This window comes from Eleginops maclovinus, chromosome 6, assembly GCF_036324505.1.
Source record: "Eleginops maclovinus isolate JMC-PN-2008 ecotype Puerto Natales chromosome 6, JC_Emac_rtc_rv5, whole genome shotgun sequence".
NCBI classification, from domain to species: domain Eukaryota; kingdom Metazoa; phylum Chordata; class Actinopteri; order Perciformes; family Eleginopidae; genus Eleginops; species Eleginops maclovinus.
This window is the reverse complement of record NC_086354.1, coordinates 19,378,294-19,393,984: the sequence shown is the minus strand read 5'-3', so window position 1 is coordinate 19,393,984 and position 15,691 is coordinate 19,378,294. Positions and strand designations below refer to the sequence as shown.

The 15,691-nt window shown below is 41.3% G+C and overlaps 1 protein-coding gene across 1 annotated transcript; it reads left to right on the top strand.

The window, feature by feature from the left end:
* Nucleotides 1-1,558: 1,558 nt before the first annotated feature.
* Nucleotides 1,559-11,393, top strand: LOC134865634 (neurturin). The gene is made up of 4 exons (XM_063885293.1): nucleotides 1,559-2,037; nucleotides 2,191-2,618; nucleotides 8,524-8,839; nucleotides 9,207-11,393. Exons 3-4 carry the CDS (start codon nucleotides 8,551-8,553, stop codon nucleotides 9,641-9,643), a joined length of 726 nt encoding a protein of 241 aa, XP_063741363.1. The 5' UTR covers nucleotides 1,559-2,037; nucleotides 2,191-2,618; nucleotides 8,524-8,550; the 3' UTR covers nucleotides 9,644-11,393.
* Nucleotides 11,394-15,691: the final 4,298 nt, after the last annotated feature.

Here is a 15,691-nt window from a genome sequence, read left to right as displayed (position 1 = left end):
TTTGTCACAAATGCTTGTTTAGATTATGGTTCTCTAAAAAGTAGTTTTCCCTTCTGTGAGATGACATTTGGCCAAAGGATACTTGTCCAATCATCAAACCACATCTTGCGCAAGACGAGCAGAGTAGCAACATTTGAGCCTTATTTCCAGCCTTTCTAATGACACCTCGACTGGAATGGTGTGTTTATAGTGTTACTGATTGAGGGCTTCCTTAAAATCGTGCCCAAACCTAAACAAAATGTGTTTCTTCACTCATCCACACCCAGTGGAAAAGATTCAATCCAATGTGTATGGATTATATCACATTCAAATTGGAAACATACTCTGCTGTATTTTTTCTTTTTGTTTATACTGAACGTCAGACTGTCTTCGTGACTAATGTAATCTAAGCTGTTGAGTGAGACATTGCATTGTATACAGATCAAGTGTATCCCTCTTATTGTCTCTGACTCGATTTAGAAATTAACAGCTGTTGGACTTTCATTGTACCGAGGGCTGTTCTAAGAAAACTTTACACATCTGTGAACAATATGTATAGAGAAGAAATGTTCCTGCCCCATGTCAGGAAATGTTTCTGTGCTGATAGTTCCTGTTCAAGGCTACACAAGCACGATATCCCCTGCTAAGTGCGAGTCATTATGCTTTTATGTGGGCTCCTTCAGCCAATAATAGTGATGAATTTCAAACAAGTTCAGCGACATAATTGTCATGTTGTCATTTTTTGAGAGGGGATCGGAATGATTTTGCACCTGCTGACTAAAACACTCACAACTATCTTTTGATTGTCGGGTGCTGAAAGGGCTAAGTGGAAAGTTTGGGTTGGCTTCGCCTCAAACTTTAAATGCAATGTACACTTGATTTAACAACCTTCGAAATGATCCATCAATACACACATGTTGGTATGAGACAAAGCTCAGATAAATAACTTTTTGGTTTTGCCCTTTGATTCTGAGACCACACTGAAGGAATTTAAAGTCTGAGAGTTAGCTCTTGGCCACATCTCGTCCCCTTTAGAGGATCTTTGCATAGCGTGATTTGTGTATAATTTGGCCCGAGGATATCAGTATGACTCATAGCGTGAGAATGAGATGTTTGTTAGCAAATAATACGTTTCCTGTTTTGACTCTAGAGGAGAGATCGCTGCTTTATTTCAATATCTTTGGCTGTGGACACAATTCTGAAACCACCCATTTTAGTTAAATCAACATTGTACAGGAGATTTATTGACTGTTTTATGCTAGCAAACAGCATATTTGAGACTTCATGTATCTCCCTGATCATCTCCTTGCCTCATGAACGGCATCACTTGTCTGAAAAAAATGGTTGGACTTTGTTTACATATGACTGACCCCACACACCTGACGCATTTCCCCCCTGGATGGGGTGTTTATATAGATTGCAGTCTGGAGTGCCTGATACCTTTGAAAGCACAACCATCTGCTCCTCATTTGCCGCACGAGGCTCAAAGGCTAAAACACGGTTTCGTATTGGAGGTGGCGTGAACCTGAGATTTTCAACAACAACACCCTGGGTTTTATCTCAAGCCAACTGTAGATTGAATTATCATGAAATACCTCCACTGTGATAATTCCATTTAACTGGCGTTAGTGTTGTCTTAGCAGAATTTAAACCAATTGTGCACTTTCTTAATTCCCCCTAAAAGATTGGAAAACACTTGCTTCTGCAGACCCTTCTGATCTCAATTGAGGCTATTACCAATCTCCCACTTAAGATGGCAGACTCTCTTGCGGCAGAAGGTAAATGTAAGCCCTTGCTCAGGCCAAAGCATCCTTTAGTGCTCCTGGAGCTAGAGCCAGGGAGATTATCATGTCAGGAGTAATCCGACTCGGCCCACAAGCACAACTATGGAGGAGGAGGAGCAACAGTTGAGGGGGGGAAGCAGGAGGCAGAGGACTCAGAGAAGCTCTCTGCTCCACTTACGGTAACCACGCTCTCCCTCCTCACCCTAACCCATCTTCTCCACCCACAGAGTTTCCCTCCCTGGAGCTGAAGCGAAGACCTGCTGCAGGAATAGGGGTAAGGAGATACGCATTATCTTTGGTTTTGCTTAGGTATACAAATGATCAGTGTCGGGAGAGTGGTTGGAGTTTCACAACAGATGGGAAAGAAGTTACGGCATCTGTAAAATCTCTTCATGACATGACTTTGTGTTGCTCTGTCTTATTTCAGGTTTGTGCATAAAGGAGGATCAGAAGATCATCTTGAAGAAACATGGTAACAAGTTCTCTGAAGTGAACCAGATGCCAAGTCGGAGACTCCTCTAAAGAAACCAACTCTCCTTTTTTGTGAATCATCCTGAGTGCCATGAGGCACATGATTACATTCAGAGGAATGTTAATCTTGATCTTTGCAACCTTAAAGGTTTCTAAGAAAATGCAAATATGATAAAAGAATAATACAATCTGGACCTGAATCAAGCCCGGACACCTCCCCAACTAGCAGGCGCAGAGAGCTGTGATGATTTTCTGGAGAACAAGCAGGAGTGCTTCCCTCGCTCCTCGCCTGTGATGATGATGGACTTACCCAGCCAACACTTGCCTGTGGAGGTCAGCTGAAGACGACGCCACGCAGCTAAGTCTGGATTAGCCGGCCGAACGGTAAGGACACCACATCTTCTTTTGTTGGTTTAAGCCGGCAGCTTATGGGGAAGGCGTTAGGTGCTGCTGACAGAGATGCCTCACCAGGCGCTTGAGTGGCAGAAAACACACGTTGGATTATCTGTATCAACAAGCGGGCCTTCACTGGAAACACTTGTCAATAAAGCGGAGCTGCCTGTCACGAAATGTTTGCAGAGCATTTACCATTGATTACAAAGAGGCATGTGGGAAAAGTAACAAATAAAATAAATGATTCTCCTCGCTTTCTTGCAGAATTTGAACAACCTCTTACCACACAGACAAGTTTGTTTTTGTCAGAGAACAATATTTTCTTCTGTCACTCCTCCAGCATGGTGGTTTACCTCATTATCACGCATAATTGCTTCTTTATAGACTCTCTGGCTTTCCTTTCTCAAAAAGAGGAGCCCTACTTCGAAAGCTTATGAAAAATTGATTTCAGATAATTGTTATTTTCTGCCTTGATCATTTTGGAGATCGACATTTTTGGCAGAGCTGCGCCTTTAATAGTTTAAATAATTAAGCAGAGCAGGATCAAATTGCTGAATTTGTCATCTAAAAATATAATGAAGGTTAGAGGTTAACTTGATCATACTCACTTTGGGTATTTTACTGAAGTGATGATCCCCTTCTCACTAAGCCCATATCATACTTAGAGATTATACTGTATCCAGCGGAGCCCCAAGAGGCCGGATAGAGGTTAAGCCTGAAGTCAATTGAGCCTTTGGACTGTCATAACCTGGCAGAGCTTGTCATAACTGGAAGAAACTGAAGAGAAAGCTAAAGTCCTGCACCGATCCTCTGCATTTCTTTTTCAGATATTTACGAAAATGTACATCGTCTATCCAAATAATTAGTATGATAGCTCTGTGAAGAGTGCACAAGCTTATAAAACACGTAAAATGTCATCATATTTCAGATGTTGGTACTTGCTTGTGCTTGCTCGCGTTGGTCATATTTTAAAGTAGCATTCAGTGTGTGCCAGAGTGCAGTCAGCCTTTTGTAAGTGCAACATCAACATGTTTAACATGGGTTTAGAGGAGACGCTGTTGTGTTAAAAGAGGATCTGGCATAGACAGATTAGCAGCCAGAATAGCAGCTTATGGACTCTTCTTTAGAAAGTAGCCCAGAACAATCATCAATCTTACTACCAGCTCACTGAAAAATGATGAGGCAAGGTGAGGTTTTCCTGCCCAGCCTCATGTAACCTCTTTGTCTGTTAGAAAGCTATTTAAATGCAGGTCTATACCTTGACTCATCTCTTCCAGGAATAGGGTGTACAAATCGGGACTGAGGTCAAATGTGCACCTATAAGTGTCCATCTCTCGCGCCTCATTAACGCCGCCCTCACAGCTTTGAGTTGTGAGACTTCGTGCTAGGCTGTTAGATTACTGAATTAATCCATATAAAGCTTTGTGATGTGGTTGCTAACCATAAAATATTTTAAACCACTCACCTCCACCAGTTGATCAAAAGGATGCAGGACACCTGTTTAGTATTTCACAGAATGCGTGTTGAAATAATCACGTTTATTTCTTGAATCACGCACACCAGGTTTCCCCTTTTTTTTGTCCTAATAATGAACAGCAGTTTTTGCACTAACAAGGGACAGCCTTGTTTTAATTATCCTTTTGGTTACTGAGTGACAGAACGCAAGCCAACCATAGCTGTTGCCCAGCAAAATTACAGCGCAGTCAAACCTAAGCCTTTTTCAGTTGCATTAGAACCGAGGCTGGATTTAGCACAGCCAATCCTGGCTCAGAACATCCACTTTATTTTATAGCCTTTTGGCCCACTGTGGTGCCAACACGACGGATTCAACTTACCAAACTCCTCACTTTTCCTCTTCATTATTCTGATTGAATGCAGGTTTTGGAAGTAGAAGAAGAAGAAGTGCCTGCTGGTGCTCTTTCAGTAGGCAGTGCATGCTGGCCTAACCCCTGAGATAGAGGTGTCTGATGGATTAAAACACACACACACACACACACATACAGTAAGGCCAATGGTCCGCCACCAACACTGCAGCCAGGTGTTAACCCACGTGACTGCAGATAAAGCCGGCAGGCATTAGTGCTAATCCCGCCCTGATCTTTGGAATATGTCCCTATTACCTCCACAAGCACTCTCTAGCTGTCCCCAGGCCTCCTGATGCTCACTTAAGAGGGAAAATACAAGACAAGGCCTCCCCAGGACTCTCTAAAGCACGTTGTTTCCCTGGAACAGCACAGTAGGTGCCTTCCCGCTGTTCGCTATGCTCCTCTTTTATCTTTTTAGTACAGGTATTTTGGGGTGTGTTCAAAGTAGTGCAGACACAGCCGGTCACATGGGTGGAGCTGAGCTGTCACACAGCGTGGTAATAATGTTCTGTAGGCAGAGGCCTCAGGTTGAGCATTGGCCAACACACCAGGGTTAGACCTGTGGACATTTCTAGATATCAAGAAGCAGCAGAGTTATGTAAACTGGATTATCTAGTGTTATGTGATGGTGCTGCTGGGAGTGTGAGTGCGCCCTGGAAGTGAAGTGGGTGTCTGGACGACAATGGAAGGTTAGACTTTGTCTCGTTTCCTACACAAGCCTGTGACATTTGATTTGGGAAGTGAAACCACGCAAGTGCTGCCTGTGTGTGTTTATGGTATGTGTGAGTCACAGCCATAGACTGTGGTCACAGAGAGGGAGAGTGAGTGAGTGAGACAGAACAGGCTGTATTTAGGGAATGTATAGGAGCAAATTCTGGTGGTCAGACATAAAAGTTAGTATCTGCTTTTCTCTTGGCACAAAGACACTCTTCATCCATTTCTCTGCTGTGATCTTCTCTGGCTGTCACACTGCTCTAGATCCAAGCTAGCTGACAAGAAGGCACCCCCTGTCTGACCGCCTCATTCATAAGTGTTGACCACAGACGCCCCTTATCTCCATTTTGACAGATCTTCAGTTCATCCTCCATAGTGGCATTCTGTTGAGTGTCTCCTTCTAGCATTGGGGTGAGAGGGGAGGAAACAAGTGCCATGCTGCTGTAATTACATTACCGCCAGCTTAGCAGCGCCATCGCCACTGACCCAATTATTACTGGAAAACATCAATTTTATTGTATCATTTGAAATAATGAGATCTTTGAGTCACAACAAAAGCTCAGTTGAGGGTTGAGGATGGGACTCCAAATGACAAATGTATCCGTCGGAGAACACGTAATGCCTCAGTAATGGCTTTGACAGACCGACAGATGAATTATTGGCAAGGCATTTCACTTTCATGGTTGCCTTAATGATCATCTGACACTGTTTTCACTCTGCTGGTAGCACTTCAGGTGACTCATGTTTGACAGCAAACATTAGGTGTACATTTCATACATACCTCGTATTCACTCCTAAGCTCGCTAGAAACACAAACTCCTAAAAAGAATCTTCACGCATGCAAACGTTTGTAGTTCTCCCTGTGAATATGTGATATCTGTGTTTGTTTTGGGCCTCACACATTGAACTGGCTTTTTTGTTGTATAACACAGGAGCATGCATGGGCATATCTATACTGATGCTCACAAAGCATGAGTATAGATATGCCCATGCATGCTCCTGTGTGTGTGTGTGTGTGTGTGTGTGTGTGTGTGTGTGTGTGTGTGTGTGTGTGTGTGTGTGTGTGTGTGTGTGTGTGTGTGTGTGTGTGTGTGTGTGTGTGTGTGTGTGTGTGTGTGTGTGTGTGTGTGTGTGTGTGAGCTGTTCTAGTTGTCTTTGCGACTCATCTGTGCACTTTTATGTCTCAGCTCGAGGATGGCTTTTCCTTCTGCTGGAGAGTCCTCTGGGGTTCCACTATATCCTCTGCGCTGTTGCTCTTCTCTGTTTTCTGGAAACTAGCAGCATTTGTCCTCAGGAAGTGGGCTACTCATTCATGTCTTTCCGTTGCTCTCCAAAGAAAACACTGGTGCCCCTTTCCCGCTATCAATATCTGTATATTTATGTCCACGACAGCGGGGTGCCAACGGTAGATATTAAATATCGGTACTGATTAATCATCCGTGAACATCTGAACAAGCTACAAAATGCTCTTTGACACTTTTATTGGTGCCAATTGACTGCAGATGGGACTAATTGGTTTCTGAGTGCTGTAATTATGACAATCAAAGTGTCTTCAGGGACATGAGATAGGTGTTTGATGATCAGGCTTCCTCCAGTGTCAGCGAATGAGACATCTCTTCTGTCCTTTACGAGCTAATCATTTTATTAAGATGAGCCACAAAGCTAACAGGCCACAGCCATTAATACTCTATGGCCGTGTGAAACTGATAACTCCAAGGATGAGTAACTGTTCCAAACTGACCTATTATTGGCACAAGAAAACAATGACCTCATCCTTTGCACTTTATCATAGCAAACTCATTTTGAAGTGTAAATGTATCACGTTAAGCGCCGGAGCAGCAGGGTTTCTGGTGTTAGGAGTTGGTGTTGAACCAACAGAAGCAAAATGTCTGAGACTTTCCACAGAGGCTTCTATCTATCATGTCGGGTGATTAAATTCCACAGTGAGAAACTAACATCAGACATGAAGCCGAGCACTGAGCAACCTCCTGCAGCAGCCGCAGCCCCACATTTCATTTACAGACTGTGTGTCATATGAGGCTGCTAGCTGAAATGTTTGACTTTCAAATGATTACCATTCCACCTCTTCATTGTGCAGAGGCTGATTACCACGTCAAGCACATATGGAATTATGAGTGATGATTCAAGCTATGACTGATAGGACTGGTTATACCTGTTTATACTCTGTTTATACCACTGCAACTCAGACTCTTTATATTTTCATTCTGCGGTGTCTAAAACAGTCAGACGCTGTGGAGAACTATTGCAATTTGCATATATTTCTTCATTGTTTAACTTACTTCACTGCATGAAAACAAAACGTTCCTTTATTTTTCGTAAACATTAATGTGATCTAGAGGAAAATCCCACATGCTGCAACTTCCAGAAGTTATTTGTTTCAGAGTTTTGTTTCTATACTAAACTAGACAAAGATATATGCCATTGTTTCCCATTGTAAACACTGCAGAAGCCTGTATATGTACATTACAGAATCCAATCTGGCAAAACACTTTGTGAGGCCGGTCTGGATTTGCTGTTAGACACTGCCAGTATACCGTTTCCGGCTCTGGGGAAATGTATTGCTCACTGGTGACATGATATGAAAAATACAAAGAAGTAAGGTTGTAAAACTTCTCAAATACCTGCGGCATGACATTAAGAAGAGAGGAAACATACGGGATAAATCCTGCAAAGTGAGTTTTTAAGGTTGCTGCGATGCAGTGTCTACTGATAGGCAGGAGCGTATAAGATAAAGGGAGGTGCAAACACACATGTTGAGACCTCATCATACATAGCATTGTAAATAGGTGTGGCTCCTGTGAGGGAAGGAATGGTTTCCCCTCCTTCAGGAACATTTACCTCTGCAAAAAAAAGTGTTTTTCTGCAGAAATGAAGAGAGGGAGCTTTATTCTCATTCACATCAGGTATTTTTCAAATAATACACACACTTCCTAGAGGTTTTAAAGGGCAAGGGGTTGCGAAACTAATCCAGCTTGCCTTCAGTTCAAATAAAAAAAATTCCATTTATGTTTTTTGCTCTTCAGGCAGCCGCGATTAAACACACACTGCATTCTCGTGTGTCAGCAGGAGATGTCAAGCTCCTTATCATGAACCCACTTAGAGTGAAAATGAGCTGACAGCAGAATCAGAAAAAGTAAACTGACGGTAAAATAAAAGCCCTGCTGAGAGAAATAGATTTATTGGGGAGGTCAAAGAAGTATGATGGCACAGAAGCTAACAATTTTTGCATTGTTGAGATTGAAAGTGTGACTGTTTGAACGTGTTTGACGTTTGTCCTTTTTTGCTTTTCTCAACAGAGTTTCAATGCTCCTTCACGTTCTAAGATGAAGTTATGGAAAGGTGCTACTTTTGCCTTCGTGCTCTGTGGCGCAGCCCTGTCCATCGTCTTGGTTAAAAACATGGCCACTATCGGAGAGTTCAGACCTAAGTCGAAATATCCGCACACGTCTCCATCCTCATCAAGACTGTCCTCATTCTCACAATCAACTTTCAAGACCTCACCGCTATCACCCTCCTCATCATCAGCAGAATCGGCAGTGATGTCCCGGCAGATGGGTGGGCCTCTTCGGAGACCCCGCTCTGCAGACGAGATGAACTCCATCCTCTCAGAGTGTAAGAAAAACTGTTATTGTGTTCCTTCCCTGTCTGTCTGAGATAAGGTGTCGTGTTAAAGGGCAGTTTGGTTTCAGACAGGAGATTCAACACTTCACTATATTGTTTACAGGTCGTGTTTTTGATGTATCTCATTTATATCACACACCTTTGCTTTCCCAGGAAAGTATCCAGAGATGCATATAACGATAAGACTCATTGGTAACTGTCATGATGTCAGATAGACATGTTTTATTTTGTTTGAACATTTGTATCCTGCCAACTACTGTATGTTATCTTTGTCAGCTTTATCTGATTATTGTTAGTCAGAAATGAGATAATCCCGCATTCCCTTTAACTAACGTGTTATTTACCTCCTCTCTGCTAGTTTCCGCAATGTTCCAGAGCTTCACAGGGGGCGAGCTTCAGCATGTGGTCGGCGCTTTGCTAGACAGGAAGAGGAGGAAGAGCCGGCTCCTGGGTGACAACCAGGCCCGAAGGACTAAAAGAGCGCGGAGGCCTAAGCCCTGCTCTTTGAGGGAGCTGGAGCTGACTGTGAGCGAACTGGGTCTCGGCTTTGACAGCGACGAGACGCTGCTGCTGCGCTACTGCAGCGGGAAATGCCTGGCCCAGCGGCAGAACTATGACCTTACCATGGAGCACATGATGCGGACGGGCTTCAAAAAGAAAGGCCGCAAGGACAAGGTCAGCAACGGGCCCTGCTGTCGGCCCATCGCTTTTGAAAAAGACTTTTCCTTCCTGGACAACAAGAGCCACTATCATACAGTACGAAATGTGTCGGCGAAGAACTGTGGGTGTGTATGACCCGGAGAAAATTGACCTCTTCATGCTGCTCTCAGACACTGTTGGGAGAGTTGAACATGACTGCTGTTAAAAGACAAACTATGGAATAAAATCTCAAGGAAAAAAGGAAAGGAAGGGAATGTGTTTATGGCTGCTCCATGGCGGCCTTTTTCTGACAGGGAACCTTTTGACGTCCGTCAAACCAAATTGGATCCAAACCACATGGACAGCAAGTGCTGTGATTATGTGGATTCCATGTAAAGAGACAGAAAATGACTGTTCATACCAAAAAACGTTTTTATTATATTTTCTATCCGTCTAGTAACACTGTAAACTGTGGTACAACAACGATGTAGCAATGTTGTATGTTTGTGATCTTACATTTTACTAGTTGGCTATCACATGCGATAGATAAGCTGTGGGTCATACACTCCATATTAATGGGCATTCAGTTTAGTAAGAGCAAATCCTATAATGCAGACGTTAAACCTTTAAAGCACAAAAAAAGCTCAAGAATTCATTTCAAATCCATGAACAAAAGTTTGGACCATTGACCTCAAGTGGTGTTTAGTGATCAGCTGTCTGCATAAAGCATATCTTCCTTAAGGAGTGTTGACTTCTTATCGGTGGTAATGACTTTGTGCCCTGTTTCCCTGCTTGCAGGCAATGATCTCACCGATTGCAGTGTTATTATACAAGGAAAAAACAAGTGTTGTTGATAAGGAATTTGAGGAGTAAAGCAAATCATTTTCTGTAGTTTGACACCCACATTTAATGATTGTGTATGTTGATGTTGTGTAGATTATCAATGAAGGCCTGGTTTAAAACACACTCACTTTGGTGAAAAAAGATCCCATCTGCTCTCCATTGAATAACTCATTACACTCATGTTTAAGTCCTTTTTTATACTTTAAATAGCCCATTATTGTAATTACCCATAATTCTCTGGAATTATTTTCCTCAAAGAATTGCCAAATCACACCAAGTCAATTCAACACACAAGATGTATTCTCAAACTTAGATTTGTTAACATCTCATGTCTCCAGTTCCAGGTGATTTAACCTTTTTAATATCGTCTCTGGGTGTAATTTATGAACGTTTACGCTTTCAGCTGAACTGAGGCCCAGGTGTGAAACAAGAACAATGGTTTTAGTGATCAGAGTGGCATGTTTTTTTCTGGCTGACAGAAAACTATGATGTAGAATCAGGATCTGGAAATGTGTTTGCACCCATCCATTAAACCCTTTAAGTTCCTATGAAGCCCACAGTGCAGCCTTCTATTGGCCCAATCAAATGCCTCCTTGTCGTAATGCCTGGTAGAACTTTAGGGTAAAATAAGCTATTGTCAGTACTTATGAAGCATCTTTTTCACCTTCGATAATCTTTATTTGGTTTTGAACCCATTGCAACTGTTTGCCTGAAGTACAATAAATTATGTTTTTGTTTTGTTTTTCCTGAGGAGGTGCAGAGTGGGCGCGGATGCGGTGCATCTCATATTGTAGTTATTATTGTATTTATTTGGGAAGTAAATTATGGTTTTGCATATTTATTTAGATTACCACACAGAAACGGGACAGCTTATTATCATTAAGCAACTGTGCCAAAAATGTTTTATCTAACATTCTATATTGACTGCTGAATAAACATAATTTCAGAGATATGGATGTTCATCATGTCTACCAGACTATCAACCTTTGGGTGACAAAAATATCCTGTACTCAGATTGTATTTAAAATGAATGAATACATAAATAAAATAATACAATTCTTAATATGCGGGATGCTATTTATAATGTAATAAACTAGTATACAAAGGGGATTCCTGTGGGGACAGGTCAGATTACACTAAATAAACAACAACACCTTTGACATTATAAGATCTGAAGGTTTCTTGATGATTGCTGCTTCAGTCAGTGAGGTTATCCCCTGGAAATCATCTATTATACAGCAGCTCAGCAGCCCCGTGATGAACAGCAGTGATGACATAAGCTCATACAACAGAGCTGTGACCAGACAGTTTGATCCCTCTGGCAGGCAGGACAAATCATCAGGGACACGACTGTGACAGCCACTCATTTCAAATGTGTTTTAATCCGCAGCTGAAAATAATCCCCAACAAGTGCAATATTTACTGCTATATGAGAACATGGTGCTAAAAATAAACTGGACTAGCTGTTGTGGGAAATTACTAAAACTATATTTACGATCCAACTTTTGAAACGTTTTTGATTAAATACAAATGTGCTTAGTTTCCACAGAAAGGGTTTTCAGAAACTGAGGGAAAGTGATTTGTTTGGGATTTGTTGAGAATAAGAAAATATCAAATAACGCCAACTTTATCCAATCAGTGAAATTATTATTCTTAGTACACACTGAGCTTTGGAGATATTTACAAGATATCTTTCAGGAAATGTGTTTGTTAAGGTCATCCCCCAAAAAATTGTAAAAGAAAAAAAAAGTGCACTTTTCCTTGGTGGATGTGAACTTGTTTTTAGTTCCAGCACATAACAATTTTGAGTCAACTGAGAGAACTTTGTGAACTCTTACAGGAACATTACACTTTTAACAGGAAAGCTTCATCTTAAGGGGTAAGTACATCCAAAGTGAGATTGATAATATACATTATTTTAAATAGTTCAGTGCACCTAGCCATGCAGAATGTCACTTGAATTGAGTTTGTGCATCACAGCATTGCATTTGAATCATAACCACAGTGGCCTTTATCTTAATGGAAACTGTCTAATTTTCTGCCTTAATTTCTGTTCATTTTTGTTTTCTATTTTTCTTGCCCAGGAAGGGGATGCCCTAGTTTTAGCCACACCTATACGGCGCATTTAAAGGTATGAAATCACACTTTGATTGGACGAGGAAATGATCAATTAAGTCTGTCAAGATTTATTATTCTATGCTGACATTTAGTCATACAAAACAGATGTATTGTATAATTTATTTTCCCTATTGGTTATATTAGTAGATTAGGATCTAACAACGACACAATTGAATACCTCTTGCATTAAGACCATGATTTGTTATTTTCTTTCCTAAAGAAAATCCCTAAGACATGTCATAGCAGGTTAAGCACAGGTGTAATAGGTGTCAATAATTGTAGCTTCATTCCTTTCACATTTGTCTGATCCGTGGCCAAGGTATTTCACATGGCTTACTGGAATACTTACATGGAACTTGGCCATAATATAAGTATTGACATCTGGGATTTTACTTGCTAGAAAGAAAGAGTTGTTACTGTAGTTATTGAAATGAACACTTGGATATCACTAAGAGGGAGAAAGTGGAGAGGGCAGATTAAAGGGATGTGGTTTAGTCAGAAAAGCTAACAGTGCATGACAACCCTTCAATACGTTTTATAATATACAACAGTGTTTAAATATTTGAGCAAGATTTAGCACAAATTGAAGTCAAAACACTAAACACATCAAATGAGTCAGAAGGTTCCCACGTCATGGCAGCAATAGCTCATATATATACACAGAATATACAGTATTGTTTGGGAATTCATCTTTCATGTGGGGGTTCAAGAACAATATTTGTCTTAGGTATATGCCAGGCCTGCAGATGCCAGCTCTCACTTTGATGTAATATGAAATACTGTATATACTGAAGGTCTACTGAAGTAACACTGCTTTATGTTGGAGGAGAGGTTTACATTCCGTGCCACCCAAAACCTGGGCACAGTATTTCCCTTTGGTGGTGAGTTATCTTAAATATAATATGTTATAATTGCCATATTTCATCTGATATCATCTATATTAAGCAGGAAAGGCTCCCCCTGAGTAATTTTTGAATGAAGACATTGTTTTTGTTTTCTCCAGGAGACATGAATCCAAGAAAAGGCAACACAACTTCCTGCACAGCTCCAAAACGCCACACCGACTCTTTTTAGGAGTTTATAGCACGGCTGCAGGCATGTTGAGGTAACACAGAAGTCAACTTGAGTTATCTGAGTTCAGAGTCGATCCGGGGCAGGTCACATGGAAAGATTTGGCTGACGGATGTTCTTGGGTGACTGTTGTATTTTTGCGAGTAAAAAAAAAAAATCTTTTCCCCTTTGGATTTTATTTGGCCAAGCGGAGCACATGTTTTAGTTTGACTGGGACTTACTGTATTTACTACAGCTGTGGGGGAGAGATGACTTCAACAGTTTGTATTTTAAGCAATTTCATTTTAAATCAGATAAAACAGGGGTACATGCCCCTTGCATCAAAGGGGTACGCCCTCAGACATTTGGATGTAATGAAATCTAACTTGTGACTGTCAACACTTTCTCTCGAGTAACAAGACCATGGAGAACGATTGGGAGGTATTTCCCAACATGTTGTATTTACATAGTTCCTTTCCTAATTTATTGGTGTTTTTTTCGCCTGGAGAAACCCAAAAAATGCCTAAAATGTTTACAACAGCAATGAAAGTGGAACCACTTTACCTCTTGTATAAACAAATATTTCCGCTACTTGCCGCTGCTGTAAATGGCCTTCAACCAAAACGCCTACACACCCACAGCAAAGAACAGCGGGACCTGAGGGGGAGGAAAGACGGCTAATGAAAGCAACACTAGCAAGGAAATGCAACTACATTGAAACACATGGCAACCATGTTGATCAAACTATGATAAATCTACAAGAATTCGTGCCACACTTGAACTGTGGTTTGACATTTTCGTGGAAATAATCATTACAGCTATTTGTTTTTCCTGACGTATTTTTCATGGGGTGATAATGGCTGCTTACACCTTGGGCAAGCGGGGTTTATAGACTTCCAAACTGAAAGAGTGAAACTCTATACCATTGAGGGGCTTAAACAGAACAGCGGAGACCTCACCGATTATCCTCTCCTTATCCTAGCCGCTCAAATACCAATATCAGTGTTTGCAGATTTTTGAGGAAATTCCCTCAATATTCATGTCAACATTTTTAGCATGTTTGAGGAAAATAGTGGTGGTGTATACGAGACATCTGTTGCTGGTAACAACACTGACAAGATGTACAATAAACATGCCAAAATTGTACAACCCCCTCCCATGTCCAGCTGCATATTGGTGAGTTCAGACATCTTTGGAGGGAGATAGCAGGATGGAGGATGCAGCGGTCACTCTGGAGGACCCTGACAGCCTGAACACTGAGCGTGCAGGTGTTACTCCTCTTCCTGAACGACTCTGCGAAGAGTAACTTACACAATATTTTTGGGGCAATTTTTGATGTTTTTTGGTTTTGAGGATATTATTACATCAAGACATTGGGCGTTCCTTAAAAACAAACAAAGAAGTTATGTTGAGCTTTCGATCTTATGACTATTAAGTTCTGTAAACATTGACAGGGCATATGTCTTACGTACTTTAAAGAGAGGACACTCCGCCCCCTTATACTCCTCCCATTTAATTCTTAAAAAGGAAATATTATCATTGTTGTGTCTGTTCTGTGACAAGTTTACATGCTTTAATGTTCAGCAATGTTTCACTCTCTGTCTGAAACCAGAGCCCAGTCTGCTCTGTTGTGATTGGTCAACCGCTTGGAGATGTCCCGCCCCTTAGCCTATATCGATAGTAAACAAAGGAACCCAATTGAGGTGTTTCAGGTGTGTGTGTGTGTGTGTGTGTGTGTGTGTGTGTGTGTGTGTGTGTGTGTGTGTGTGTGTTGGGGGGGGGGTCTTTGAGATTTTAGCCTTTGCAGACCATTTCCATGCACAGCAACCTCAGGCTTTTCTAAATATTACTTCGCTTGGTGTCCTCTCTAATGCACATCTTTTATTCACTGGACAAACCAGGCTATCTTAACACTTTGTAAAATAACCGCCCTAAGATTTTAAAGTACAGCGTTTACAGGGAACCTTTTTTCCATAAGAAAGATTCCACAATAAAAAATGAATCAATTGCAGAAATATTGGTTCATTTCGGAGATTTGTTTAAGATCCTATGTTCACCTAAAGGAGCTCAGGCGACATATTTGAAATTCCTCTTTCTAAGAGAAATAAGGTGTGGTTTATTAAATGATCCATCTCTGGCAATAAATGTATTGCTTTGTTATGGAAACATGCAGATCCTCCCCCTGTCTCTAAG

Coding starts and splice junctions, on each gene's coding strand:
- LOC134865634 (XM_063885293.1), top strand. CDS start 8,551: ATGAAGTTATGGAAAGGTGCTACTTTTGCCTTCGTGCTCTGTGGCGCA. Junction 8,840..9,206: donor GAACTCCATCCTCTCAGAGT/GTAAGAAAAACT, acceptor CCTCTCTGCTAG/TTTCCGCAATGTTCCAGAGC.